The sequence below is a fragment of the Stigmatopora nigra genome, chromosome 2 (assembly GCF_051989575.1).
Source record: "Stigmatopora nigra isolate UIUO_SnigA chromosome 2, RoL_Snig_1.1, whole genome shotgun sequence".
In the NCBI taxonomy this organism is placed as follows: Eukaryota; Metazoa; Chordata; class Actinopteri; order Syngnathiformes; family Syngnathidae; genus Stigmatopora; species Stigmatopora nigra.
The window spans coordinates 12656895-12670238 of record NC_135509.1 but is presented as its reverse complement, the minus strand read 5'-3'; the positions used below and the strand labels follow the sequence as shown (position 1 = coordinate 12670238).

The window sequence follows — 13344 nt, the reverse complement described above, 5'->3', positions numbered from 1 at the left end:
GTCAATTTACCCAAAGATTAAATTGTGGGTACATATTAGTAAACTGTACCCACATATTATTGAATTGTGGGTACATATTAGTAAACTCGACCCAAGAAATGTTGAATTGTGGATATAGATTAGTAAACTGGACCCCCAGATTATTTAATTGTGGGTACAGATGAGTAAACTGTACCCTAAAATTACGAAACCTGTAAACACGTAATACTAAACTGTGGACAGATTCATCCTTTCATTTATTTTCCTGAGATATGAATTTAATTCCTTGACCCCGCTCATAACTCGTAACATATTTTCTTCATGGGATTTTAAATTCATCTTTCATTACCTTCTAAGAATTTCACTGACACAAGTTGTAGTATAATACACTGACATATTCTAAAATGATATAAGTGTCAGCAATTCTTGGTCATCGGTGGTAATATTTGTTTCAAGATGAAATATCTGGGTCACAATGTCAGAGAAAAGAAAAACACCAAAAATTTTGGGTGAGCTCTGATTATCTGGAGCTGAAAGCTTTTAGTGATCCTGGCTGTGTTGAATGATGATGAAAATACTCCTTTTTTTTTGGTGGAAGCGGTTGTTTCACAATCCAAGAAAAATGCCCAACTCACATAAAAAGTACTTTATTTCAGTTTTTGACCATTATAGTCTCCCATTTTGTCTTTTTATTCCACACGAGAGCCTTTAGCACCAGTTGCCACCACATGACAGACCTCCACATCAGCCCCCAGTTTTTGCAGCTCATCCAGCCAGATCTGTTGCTTCTGGGAAAGACGATCAGTGGGTCCCTTCACCTCCACCAGCTAAAAAAAACAAACATCCCCAACATAAATACACTACATCACTGCATTTACAGAAAAAAAGATCTCACCTTGTAGTTGTTATTGGATGTATTCCACACGACAAGGTCGGGCAAACCTCCACGACAGTGCCGAAAATCTTTGGCCATCCGCGCTACGATTCCTGCTAAGAAGGCTCCACCCATGCATGACACGAGAGACTGCAAACCAGAAACCGCCAGGTGTTCATTTAACAAACATTAGTCTTTAATTATGACAAAAGTAGACCTTAAGTTATTTAAAAACAAAGTACCTGAGCTTGACTAACTGAGGAGAATCGGTCCCAGTTAATGCATGAACACACTTTACCCTCCTGGGCAATCCAGACATCCTCCAACATAGAATGCAAAATTTCTACAGAGGCATCATTAATTAGCTGTACACGGTTATCGATTGCCTCTCTTCGGTTTTCGTAAAAGCTGTCAGTGTAAAAGTCTAGTGGGCATGCCTGTGACAGATGGGGAAAGTAATCATGTCAAGATAAATACAAATGAATAAAGTTCAAGTTTGTATGCAACATTTTATACCTGGTACACATTTCGGAAAACGTCCGGTATGCCATCCATAAAAATGATGTCCCACATCAGAAGAGAAAAAAGTGTCGAGAATGTTGAGCCCTCTCCATGGATTCCTATTTAATTTTAAATGAAGGCAGATTTAATTGCAATTTGAAATAAATGAGGGCTATTGAAAGCTAATTTGGTTTGAGCTTAAATATAGTCATATTGTCCTGCTTGCTGCTTACCTTGGTCAAAACCTTGCTGGCGGTAATGTGTTAAAGACAGTTCTTCTACAGAGCATATAACAGTGGCATCAGCGCAATCTTCTCCATTTGATGGTACAAGAAATCGTGATTTTCCCGTGCCCCCTTCATGGGGAAACAACTGTCCTCTAATTGTCACCTGTGTGGACAGACATCCAAAAGGTATTAACACATTTGCCCTCTTTTCTCCCATATTAGCCACGCATAACCCTTAAAAATGCCTTAAAAATCGCAAAATTTGACAATTTCTAATGATTCACAATTTTCACCTCCATATTCATTTTAATAGGGAATACAAATGCATTACTTTGAAGGGAAAATCTTGATTCAATCTTTTTTTTGTTTTTGTGAAAAATACGGCATATATGCGAGAGGATAGGGTAAATATTTATGCTGCAACCTTTATTGAAGTCATACCCACATGTCTGACATCCTGGACATCGATAGTAGGCAGATCTCGGAGCTTCGGACGATACTTCTTGAAACTGGCGGATTCTCTCATCCTAGAAGCTCTTTGGTGGAGGGAGAGCTTATGTCCCGTCCGCACAAAGGGGTCGGACAACCCATCTTTGATAGCGCAGATAGCCTGGTTACCATCAGAAGTGAAAATTCAAAACAGGTTTGGAATTTCAACAAGTCAATAAAAAACAACTCCATATACTCACTTGATCAGGTTTTTTTAAGTGCTGTTGAAGGTTCAGCGCCAGTCTGTCCCACCAGCGCCCTCGACTGTCAAGACAGTAAACGTCCTGGACCAATAAAGACCGTAACTCATCGACAGCCTCCTGGAATATTGAAACAAAAATTAGATTGTAGAAAAAAATAATAATAATTTAAGGAACAAACCTCATATCGACGTAACCTCTGTAATATCTCTACGCCTCTTGACAATATACGAGTGTAGGCCCATCCTGTGGTGAAACTACGTAGGAATATTGGGAGCTCTTTGTGGTGACTAAAGAAACAACAGCATATTAAATTAAGATAAGAGTAAGCAGATAAACATTGTCAAGTATTTCATCCAAGCTCATGATTTGTTTCATGTGCCTTTGATTGACCTAAAATCTGTTGTGCTAACAAATAAATTAGCTATCGTCTTTTCACGTAAATCACGTCACAAAATTAATCCACAGAGTCGTATGCTGTGTAACACATGCTTATTGCATACAGGTCTATATTAAATTCTAAATCTACACATAAATGCTTGTCTTATTTTGGAAATCAGACAATAGCTGACAGTAGTAGATGATTTAACCAATGCCAGTCTCACCTGAGATCACCACTCATCTTCAGGTCCTGCCAATCATTCTTGGCTGAAGTATAAAGGTCCATAGCTTCTTCCCAGTGGCCTATCTGCATGGCCGAGGTCACCTCCTGCAACACTCGCATGGAGGCTTCATATCTGAGAGGATTGCCACAGCCATGAGTGAGAAAAAAAATGACATCACCTAAACAATCCCAGAACACACATTAGGCTCACCTGATGAGGTCATTTCTTTTCCGAAAGACCTTCACAGTACGTTGCACTGTGTAATCTGGAAAGGCCAGACGCCCCGAGTTGACAAGCAGGATGGTGTAAAGCTGGTTTTGCCCTCCCGCTGCCAAATCCTCATCATCCATAGAGTCGGTCAGGGAGAAGAGCAGAAGGATGCGAGAAAAGACAGCCCGGGGAGAGCGGCGCAGACGCACACAGGAACCCGCGTGCTGCTTTGCCCTTTAATACAAATTGTTCAGTTGGGAGGTTGAGATGAGAAAATGAAAGTCTTTTGTAAATGTTAACATACATAGTGCAATGTCACCTTTTCAGGATGACAGCACCAATGTTGCTTTGAGCCTTGCTCAAAGAGAAGAGCGACTTCTGCTTGCTTAGATGGAGGAGACCATCCACCAGCTGTTGTTTTTGAGTGGCAGAATTGCCCAGGTGAAAAGTCTTTGCCAATGCTTTAAGCTCAGGCGCTGGGAGGAGGTCGAGAACTTCCTCGATGTTGCACAGTTCATTCTCTTTGAAAAAAATAAAGGCTAAGATTTTATTTTGGCAAAATAGCGGCCCATTGAGAAAATGTATGACTTGTATGAACACAGCATCAATCAAAATGATGTGTTTTCAAAAGTGGAAAAAAAACATGACCTATCCCAAAACCATAATGCTCTTAGAAAGGAATTCTCATGTGTAATATGAATCATATCATAAGCGGTAATAACCGTTACCTGCCTCCAGAAGGCCTGCTTGCACTAATTCCTGAGCAATAGGCCCCAAATTACTGGATATTTCTCCATAATCCAATTTATCCACTTGGAGCCACTTCAGCTTTCGCTGAAACAGTCTGACGTACAACTTCTGTCCCATGACTTTAAAGGAAGGAGAGGAATACAAGTTGACAGCAAGGTACATTACAGCATTTTTAAAGTATTTGGGCCTACCTGAGAGGTTCTCAAAAGCCTGAACCAGCACCATGTCATCTTGGTCGAAAAGGCCTCTGTCATCTTCGTTCTCCAAAACAGCCCGGAGGACAGTTTGAAAATTGCGTAGGTAATAGGGCAGTTTTTGTGGGGGTGACGTGTTACCAGTCTGCTCACTGATGCTCTTCTCAAACACGCTCCCCGTTTGTAAATCGTGGCAAATGTGAGAGGGCTTGTCTGAGCATGAATGCGAATCACAATCAACAGTCAAAGCGACTTGGGTTTTCATTTTTAAACTGTCCCCTCCCTGTTCAACAAATGTCATTGCTTCTGTTGACATGATTCCTTCATGTTTTGGTTTCTTGGTTAAATCAGATACATTACCAATGTCAGGTGCCTTATTCTTCTTCCGTTTGACCTTTGACCGGGTTTCTGGTTTAGGGTCTTTTTCCAGATTTGACAAACTTACTGCTGCTACTGTTGTTGGACACGTCTCAGGGTTAATTGCTGGTAATTGGATGGATGTTTCTGAGTCTGTGAATTTTTCTGAAGCCAGACTGACAAGATTTTCTTTCTGAGAATTGCTAACATCTTTCATAGAGTCTTCATGCAGATCTGGATGTGCATGTTTCACATCCGTGTGTGTTCTCTCATCTCTTCTTTGTCCTGTTTTTGATAACCTGGTAGAGATGCTTCCCAAATCCAACGTTCTGACGACAGTTTTGCTGCTCATCCCCCGAGACACATTCAAAGAGGTTCTCGTCTTGAAATAAGGACTTGTCTCAGTTCCTTCTTCTGAAAGCTCTGGATCCTTTAAAGACTCAGAAGAAATCCTGCTGGGTGACTCGACCGTATTATTTGCTGATGAGCACTGGCTGTCGGTTCTCTCAAAGTTCTTGCACTGCAAATCGATGTGTTCATTGATCCTGAATCGAGGAACCATTTGACCACAAAGCGGGCAGGAAACTTTTGGAGGCTGAGGGCTGCAGAAGAATGACGTGATGGGGGTCGTGTTGACATCAGCTCCGCATTTCTTCTTTTTCTTGGACAATGACAAACTCCGCCTGGGTTTGTTTTTGTCTCTTTTGTCAGCCATGACAGACGACAAAATAAATGTTAAAAAAAAGGGGTTTAACTATATTTTCCTGTCACTTCTCGTTAAGAATCAGCTGCTATTGCTAACGCGCATATTTAATCGCTTTTGTAGAGGCTCCAAAGTGCAAGAAAGGGTGCTCGTCTCTCAGTTAATAGAGTCAAAAGTATCATTTTTATAAATCAAACCAATACACAACCTGGACGAATGATCAAAATGTGGTACATATACATTTGATCATGAGCGTCAGTGCTACTTAACAGAGACGACAAGTAGAGCAACGATCATTTAAGACAGCAGCAATCGAATACAAACGCATCGATATGTTTACCCTTCTCCCATGCTCAATAATATTGAGTGAAAATAATTCAATATATTAATATTCCCCGGGAAAATCAAAACAACATGCTCGTTTTGTATAAACGTATGATAGTAGACTGTAATTATGACTTAATACTTTTATTATTTTATTTTATACCTAATATATATATATATATATATATATATATATATATATATATATATATATATATATATATATATATATATATATATATATATATATATATATATATATATATATATATATATATATATATATATATATATATATATATATATATATATATATATATATATATATATATATATATATATATATATATATATATATATATATATATATATATATATATATATATATATATATTAGGTATAAAATAAAATAATAAAAGTATTAAGTCATAATATATATATAATAAACTATATATTATATAACATATAATATATCGTTTATTTCCTTTTAAGGGCGTATCATTTATTCTGCATTATGTGAGCTTTGGGGAGTGGAACTGTGATCACGTGACAGCGACTTTACCTTTTATACACATGTTCCCGGGCCCGTGCTCAGCGTGTGCATCTTTAATTCAAAATTCAGCATCCCAAAGAGGCAATCTGCTCATCTTCTCTGTTGTGGACAACACGCACTTCCTCAAAAAAGGGAAGCCAGGCGACAACGGTAAGGTGCATGGATGGATGTTTACAATCTTTAGGTAGGCGAGGGAGGGCGACTCCTGATTTGATAAGAGCAGATGAAGCTGGACGTGATTATTTAGCAGCACATCAGTTGGATGTCAGCGTAGTGCAATGTTGAAATCAAGGTCGATTTCCCTCGTTTGAGATGGAAATCCGAACGAGTGTTGCTTGAGCTTTATGCGTTAAATGCATTTTTATAATATGCAACCGTGTGTCGTATAATGCGGCGTTCACTGCGCGGAGAGACCACAACAAGCCAGTCTGCATCTGCGGCAAAAGTTGGCCATAAAAACGGTTCCAAAATAGCTCTCCGAAAGCGTCAAGGACAGAGCGATCTGCTTCCACGCCTTTTTTTCCTCGGCTGTATTAAAGTATACCTTTTGCCTTTTGATGGATAGTTGCTCACCATGGAGAGATCAAGGCAATTGGATGCTCCCAATCTATAATCATTGGCATTTTATATTAGTAGTATTTGATCTGAGCACCATAACCAGCAAAGTAATTGAGCGCAACAAATGAATTTCTTTTCACTTAAATCGAGTCCTGGTTTTGAAGGTTAGTGTGATTTGTTGTGGTCTATGCCATTTTGTCAGTTCACAGCAGGTGTCAAATTGTGTGATGGGCAAAAGTCTGTAAATATTAATATTAAGATGAGTACCTAATTATCGATTGCTCATTCAGACTTTGTTAGGGCATTATTACAGTTTATACAACAAGGAAAAAATATCAGTCAATATCACTATTTGTGGTGGATAATCAAATGACAGCCTGCTCAGTATTGGTATTGGTCTGCAGGTCCCATTTTGAGGGGTCATGGTCTTGAAATGACTGGCAACGGAGAGTCAGGATTTTCTACCAAAACTAGAACTTCAACTGAATATTTAGATTTTAAGGAAAAATTCTTTCAAAAGTAGAATACAAATACATACATTTTTTTGTCCTACTAATACTCCACCACACAACGTTAAAAAACGCAGTTTCCACACTGTTTACGTTGCACTTTTTGCCAAAAATTCATGGTAGAATCTAATTTTAGGCAAAAAAATGTATAAAAATGTTCACTTACTGATGTACTCTACTCTTTCTTTCAATCCCATATAGCCTATTTTTTCACAGGGTTGAGAGTACTTGGTTTAAATAACCAATAATGGCTGGCGGAAATAGGCAAGAAACAATTTCCTGAGGGCGCACCACTGAGCAGATGATATAAATTTCCTAAGAGCGAGTCTGTCCGTCCTCTAACTTGAAGGATGATCTCTACAAGCAGCTGATCTCTGCTAAACACTCCCTTATGAGTTGTCAACCGAGGGGTGAAGACATGGAGGACGCATGCTCCGAATATGACAACGTGGGCTCTGATGTGGAGCAGGACTATGACGAGGTGCTGCATTTGAGCAGAGAGGGGGGCGCCGTGGATACCAGGTTCTACAAGCAGTACCACCCCGAGGACGGGGGTTTCGTCAAAAACGTGGCCGGTAAAAACGGTAACGAGCGGTCGACGGCCACGCCTCGGCAAAACACGCAGAGGCGCAACGGGTCGCAACCGGCCGCCAAGTCCCACGCGGCTAGCCGTCCGTTCAGATCGCGTTGCGCCCCCGTCGAGACGGCGGAGGTCGAAGAAGTGGGAAAAGGTCTGGAGAACAGGTTTTTCTTTTGCGATGGAGATGAAATAGAAGAAGTGCTGGATGGAGTGAGATTTATAGAAGATTTAGAGGAAGCTGAATATTGTGATCAAACACAGGCTGGCCTTTACCGGGACAACGAAAGGATTAGAAAGGCCGCTGATGAAAGGGAAAGAGAGGATGACGGCGGATTGACCAGAAACCGTAACGTGGCGGGAACAAATCTGAATCGAGACTGTAAGGAGGAAAGAGAGGGGAAAGCACCGGGGAAGAAAGCCGGCGCCTCGCAGGATATTGAACACGTTACCTCTGAGGTTAAAGGTTGCACAAGCAACAAAAATGATCATCGTATGAAGCCGTCCTCCAAGGAGAGCAGAAAAGCCCCCGTGCGAACCAAAGCCAAAGCCAGCAAGCAACATTCGTCCCCTCGTCACGGCCCAGAACCCATCAACAGCCAGAAGGCCCAATCTCGAAGGGAGGCCATTTCTAGTGCCAGACAGTACTGTAATAACCAAGATGGAAAACCGAAGGAGATCAAGCCGTACCCACCACTCCGTCAAGCATCCGAGCAAGAGGAAGTGACCCCCGAGAAGAGCCACGCCCAACAGCAGGAGATCCAGCAGGTTTGATTCATTTCCAATTTAGAATTTTTAAAAATCCTCAGAAAAACTTTGGAAAATTATTTTCTATTTTTGAACACAGGAGGAAAAGCCAAGCCCGGTCATGATCCAGGAGCAGATTCCTGAGCCCATGAGGAGACCTCAAAGTCCAGAGCACCTCACTGATGCTGAAAGCAGTTCCCCTAAGGTAAAACAAAGCCAAACATTTTATGTATGTGGATCTTTCTAGAACCAAAAGTGAATCCAAACTTGTGTAAAACGTTGATGTTATCATTCTGGTTTTCAAAATACTGACAAAAATCTACTGTCAAATCTATACTTAAAGCTGCACTAACTAGATGTATGTGTATTTTATGGTCATTTTCTGGGAAAATCAACTGCCAGTATTTTACCATAAATTCAACAAGGTTTCACAATGCGACAATAGATATGATCACAATTGTTGAATTTCATCCTCTTTATTTCATTCACATTGCAGTAAAATTTACTCCAAGATATTATTTTTCACTTTTATGATTTTAAACATTGACTATTGAGATGATCTGTCTCCATACTGACTAATGTTTTCCTTTTGTAAAGAAAACACAAGAAGCTGCTTCCTTCCCCAGTTTTGAAGACGGTAAGTCAATGGAAGTCTGAGCGTATTCATCAAAGCCTTGACACATTTGTAAGTCTTATCTCGGATGCTTTTTTGGCTATTTCACAAAGTCCCAGGTCCCTGTGAGCCAGAAGATCTTATTGACGGAATCATCTTTGCCGCTAACTACCTTGGCTGCACTCAGGTGCTCTCTGACAAGAATCCCAGCAAGACCGTCCGCATGTCGCAGGCTCACGAAGCAGTCAGTCGTATCAAGGTAGGCGACCTCCGCTTCAATTCTTGCATGATAAGAGACATGAATCCTTTAAGAGCTGATTGGATTTTGACCACACGATGACGCTATTGCATCTGATTTTCACAAATGGACTATTCCACATCCAAGAGCCAAGATGAAGACTCCCAAATGATGACTGAAGTCGACCTGTTTATCTCCACTAAGACAGTCAAAGTGCTCAATGCTGACACACAGGTGAACGAGACTACGTGCTGGGTGCACTTGATCATTTGCTATAGAAAATGCCCCCTTTTTCTACCCCCTATAGGACACAATGATGGACAGCGCCTTGCGTACCATCTCCTATATTGCTGACATTGGCAGCATTGTGGTCCTGATGGCCCGCAGGCGCTTGTCTCAAGGATCGTCGGAGGATTTCTCCGAAACTGTTGAGTCTGGCAGTGAAGGGAATAGTCAGTTCGGCATGATCTGCTATGTATTTGAGTCCGAGGATGTAAGTACACTATACATTTTCGTGGATATGGTAGACCATACATGGCCACGATAATAGAAAAAACGCAAAGTAGGATCACCCCTACTATTAATACCATACTATATACATTAGTCTTACACTTCTAAATCTAATAACAACAATTCAGAACCTACAACTGTATGAAAACTGGTGTATAGGGGTCTTTCCAATATGCTACTGTATACATTTATGTATTCTTGTCCACTGTTATTTTTGCTGAGTCACGTAAAAGCCTGTATTGTGGCCTCCCACAGGCCCAGCTCATCGCACAGTCCATCGGTCAGGCCTTCAGCGTGGCCTACAGGGAGTTCCTGCGAGCCAATGGCATCAACCCGACAGATTTGAGTCAGAAACAATACAGTGACATCATTAACTCGCAGGAAATGTACCACGACGACCTGATCCATTTCTCAAATTCGGACAACTGTAAAGAGGTATGATTATGTTTATATGTAAACATCCAGGGCAGCGGTCCCCAACATTTTTTTTAATCTAACCAACGAACAAATGTGATTGCCCTTTAGCTTACATATTTAAATGTTCAGATAATAAGACTGCTTTTGCATGTTTTGAATGAGGCAAAATAACATGCTTTTTTCTCTCGAGTATATTGTCATAATCATTTGTTTCTGATCTATACTCGTTATTTTGTGTATAAAAATTGAATTTGTGTTCAAAAAGTATTTTTTTAAATTGAATCTTGAAAAAGTGGGGGTCGTCTTATATTCGGGTCATAGTAATAATAGCAATAATGTATGATTATTATGCTAACTTTTTTCGCTTCATGTAGAAGGGTGAGACTGAAAACGTTAATATTTAGTTGGTGATTGGGGACGGTGGATTTACGCTGAAGGAGAAACTTCCTTTGATTTACTGTAGTTGTGCGTGGAGAAGCAAAAAGGAGAGAACCTGGGGGTGGTGATTGTGGAGTCCGGCTGGGGCTCCATACTCCCCACGGTCATCCTCGCCGGGATGCTGAATAGCGGCCCAGCGGCACGCTCTGGCAAACTCAGCGTTGGAGATCAGATCATGTCCATCAACGACACAAGCCTGGTGGGGCTTCCCCTTGCCACCTGTCAGGGTATCATCAAGGTATGCCTCCTTTGTGACGCTAACAACTCAAAGGCTATATCGGATGGTCCTTAGGAGCCATTCCCAATACCAATAGATTGGACGCCTATCCATGTTAAGATCAGCCAATGACTTAGTGTTAATTTCGGGATTTTTTTTTACTGTTATTTTAGCTATCTAGTATTTTCAGTCTTTTAGTATTATTGCACCATTTCATCAGAAAGTGTGAATTCAATGCACCCATTCATTCTTGGGGGTTGTGTGGTTTCTTCCAGGGTCTGAAGAATCAGGTGAAAGTGAAAATGAGTATTGTGAGCTGCCCCCCTGTCACCACGGTCCTCATCAAGAGACCTGATCTTAAATTCCAGCTTGGGTTCAGTGTTCAAAATGGCATAGTGAGTGGCCAACAAACAAACAAAAAAGCATTGATTGTATTTGGCTTATTTCTGGCTGACTTCATCATCCCAACTTAAGCCCTTTTGTATTTTTACAATTTTACCAGGTAAAAGAACTGGTGTGGATAGATCTAAAACAACAATTAAATGAAATGATTTGTAATAGTAAACTTAACGGCTCTTTTCGCAGCCATTTTTGGCAAATTGCTGTTTTTTAAGGCAATTAACAGGTGCCTATTTTGTTTGTTGTTCCCTATTCTACTATTACTTCAATTTATAATTTTCCAAAACCCTTCATAACGGCTTTAGATCATTAATGTGTAAACATTTACATGCCAGGGAGAGAAAAAGGTGACCTGTTGGTTTCAATGTCTGTTAAAATGGGTTTCCTTGCTTTTTTTTTTTTTTTTGAAGATCTGCAGTCTGATGCGGGGCGGGATCGCCGAGAGAGGCGGCGTACGCGTGGGCCATCGAATCATCGAGATAAACGGTCAAAGCGTGGTTGCCATGCCGCACGACAAAATTGTGCAGACGCTGTCCGTCTCAGTGGGTGAGGTAAGAGATCGTCATCTGCAGGAGGAAGCTGTGTGCGCACAATAACATTTTTCAGTCTTTATGCTCACATAAACAAACGGGTTGCTCGCAGCATTCCAACATCTGCTCAGTGCCATCTGCTCCACACAAAGCACGGTATAGTCCTATCTAAAAAAAAAAAATGCAAGATCATCAATTCACATGTAACATCAGGCAATGGCTTCTATGTTCTATTTATCTAAGATAGGGCACAAACCACTTGATATAAGGTAAACTTGTGTATTCTTTGATGGTAATTTTCATCAAAATTATCTCAGAAATACTTAAAAACTTTTTTAAGGGACAGCTACATCCAGTATTTTCTTGTTATTATTGATTAAAAAAAATAAAAACTCATGTGTATAAATATATATATATATATATATATATATATATATATATATATATATATATATACACGTATACACGTATACACATACACGTATACACGTATACACATACACATATACACATGTATATGTGTATATGTGTATATATATATGTATATATTTTTATATGTTATGGGCTACACTTTTAGTTTTACATACATTCTCAAAGGTGTATTGTGGGGCTACTGCAATAGGAAATAGATATATTTTAATTTAATTAATTTTTAGAGTAAAATCAAGTAGTAGTAGTAGTGATGACTGTGACTCCAAACAAGCTGACAGCGTCTTCTTCTTTCTTTCCGTATTCTTTCCATTATGCGCCAGATCAACATGAAGACGATGCCCGCCGTCATGTTCCGTCTCCTCACGGGGCAGGAGACTCCGTCCTACATATAAGGGCGCATGAGCAAACTTTTATTTTTCTATTATTTTAATATAATTTGGGGGTCTCGTTGCATTCTGTAAAGCAGCTGCAGTTGTCATTTCAGGTTTAATCTTGAATTACAGTCTCATAATGGCCTTATATTGTCAATTCTGTCGTGCCGTGTGTGTGTGTGTGTGTGTGTGTGTGAGTGCGGGAGAGACGTAGCAGCTCTATGGTCACCTTTATTTTCTTATGAAAAGAAGTGCAGTTATATTTTAGTTAGTCATTTTTTTATAGTCTCTATGTAATTCCAATGTAAATACTGCGGGTTACTCAAGGACTGGATTGAGAGGGTCATATTATGCATGGTAAAATGACACATTCCTGAGCGGGAATTCATGCTAATCTATTTCCAAAAGCACTACACATACATGTTCTGTCCTACACCACATAAAGCCAATAGTTTATGTCCATAATGGAGATGCTGAAGGCCAAAGACAACCCTTCAATTTCAAATGCAGTTTTAAGAGATAACCTTTACAAGAGCGTACAAGAATGTACTTTATGGAATGAATGTAATAATGTAACACAAATAATACAATCTCAATGCTTAATTCATGTTCTTGACTTTGTCTTTTATTCTGCTGCAACTTAAGTTGACAGATAAAAAAAAACACTTTATTTTTTAATATTTAAATTGGCGTTTTGAAGTAGAAATCGACAAAACACTATTTTTGTTCTTTTTACTGTCCAGTGAAAATAATAATATACACCAATACTAGACTGAGAAATAATTAAGTTATGTTTATTAACATTACAATGCATGGATTCCA

At 39.7% G+C, this 13344-nt stretch overlaps 2 protein-coding genes across 5 annotated transcripts; one reads left to right on the top strand and one right to left on the bottom strand.

Moving 5' to 3' along the window:
- Positions 1–610: 610 nt before the first annotated feature.
- On the bottom strand, positions 611–5401 carry fan1 (FANCD2 and FANCI associated nuclease 1). The gene is made up of 13 exons (XM_077740888.1): positions 4027–5401; positions 3814–3954; positions 3405–3606; positions 3086–3319; positions 2876–3007; positions 2452–2560; positions 2271–2390; positions 2027–2191; positions 1588–1744; positions 1370–1473; positions 1096–1290; positions 875–1003; positions 611–806 (listed from the first exon to the last, which is right to left on the bottom strand). Exons 1-13 carry the CDS (start codon positions 5099–5101, stop codon positions 669–671), a joined length of 2901 nt encoding a protein of 966 aa, XP_077597014.1. The 5' UTR covers positions 5102–5401; the 3' UTR covers positions 611–668.
- Positions 5402–5944: 543 nt separating this feature from the next.
- Positions 5945–13125, top strand: apba2a (amyloid beta (A4) precursor protein-binding, family A, member 2a). 4 transcript variants are annotated; one of them, XM_077740908.1, is made up of 12 exons: positions 5945–6116; positions 7250–8378; positions 8458–8562; positions 8955–8994; positions 9084–9229; positions 9356–9442; positions 9516–9701; positions 9974–10153; positions 10599–10811; positions 11066–11185; positions 11600–11740; positions 12472–13125. In XM_077740908.1, the coding sequence occupies exons 2-12, from the start codon at positions 7425–7427 to the stop codon at positions 12541–12543; spliced, it is 2244 nt and encodes a 747-aa protein (XP_077597034.1). In that variant the 5' UTR covers positions 5945–6116; positions 7250–7424; the 3' UTR covers positions 12544–13125. The 4 variants fall into 4 exon arrangements, with proteins under 4 accessions (XP_077597034.1, XP_077597051.1, XP_077597026.1 ...); XM_077740925.1 differs by having other exon boundaries at positions 7235–8378; positions 9090–9229; XM_077740900.1 differs by having other exon boundaries at positions 7235–8378.
- Positions 13126–13344: the final 219 nt, after the last annotated feature.

What these genes read in the sequence shown, in the direction of transcription:
- fan1 (XM_077740888.1), bottom strand. Translation starts at nt 5,101, where the DNA reads ATGGCTGACAAAAGAGACAAAAACAAACCCAGGCGGAGTTTGTCATTG. An exon ending in AGCAGGCCTTCTGGAGGCAG is followed by an intron (nt 3,607 to 3,813) that starts GTAACGGTTATT and finishes TTTTTTTCAAAG; the next exon opens with AGAATGAACTGTGCAACATC. An exon ending in ACTTAAAAAAACCTGATCAA is followed by an intron (nt 2,192 to 2,270) that starts GTGAGTATATGG and finishes GATGGTAACCAG; the next exon opens with GCTATCTGCGCTATCAAAGA.
- apba2a (XM_077740908.1), top strand. Translation starts at nt 7,425, where the DNA reads ATGAGTTGTCAACCGAGGGGTGAAGACATGGAGGACGCATGCTCCGAA. An exon ending in AACAGCAGGAGATCCAGCAG is followed by an intron (nt 8,379 to 8,457) that starts GTTTGATTCATT and finishes TTTTGAACACAG; the next exon opens with GAGGAAAAGCCAAGCCCGGT. An exon ending in AAGCAGTCAGTCGTATCAAG is followed by an intron (nt 9,230 to 9,355) that starts GTAGGCGACCTC and finishes TCCACATCCAAG; the next exon opens with AGCCAAGATGAAGACTCCCA.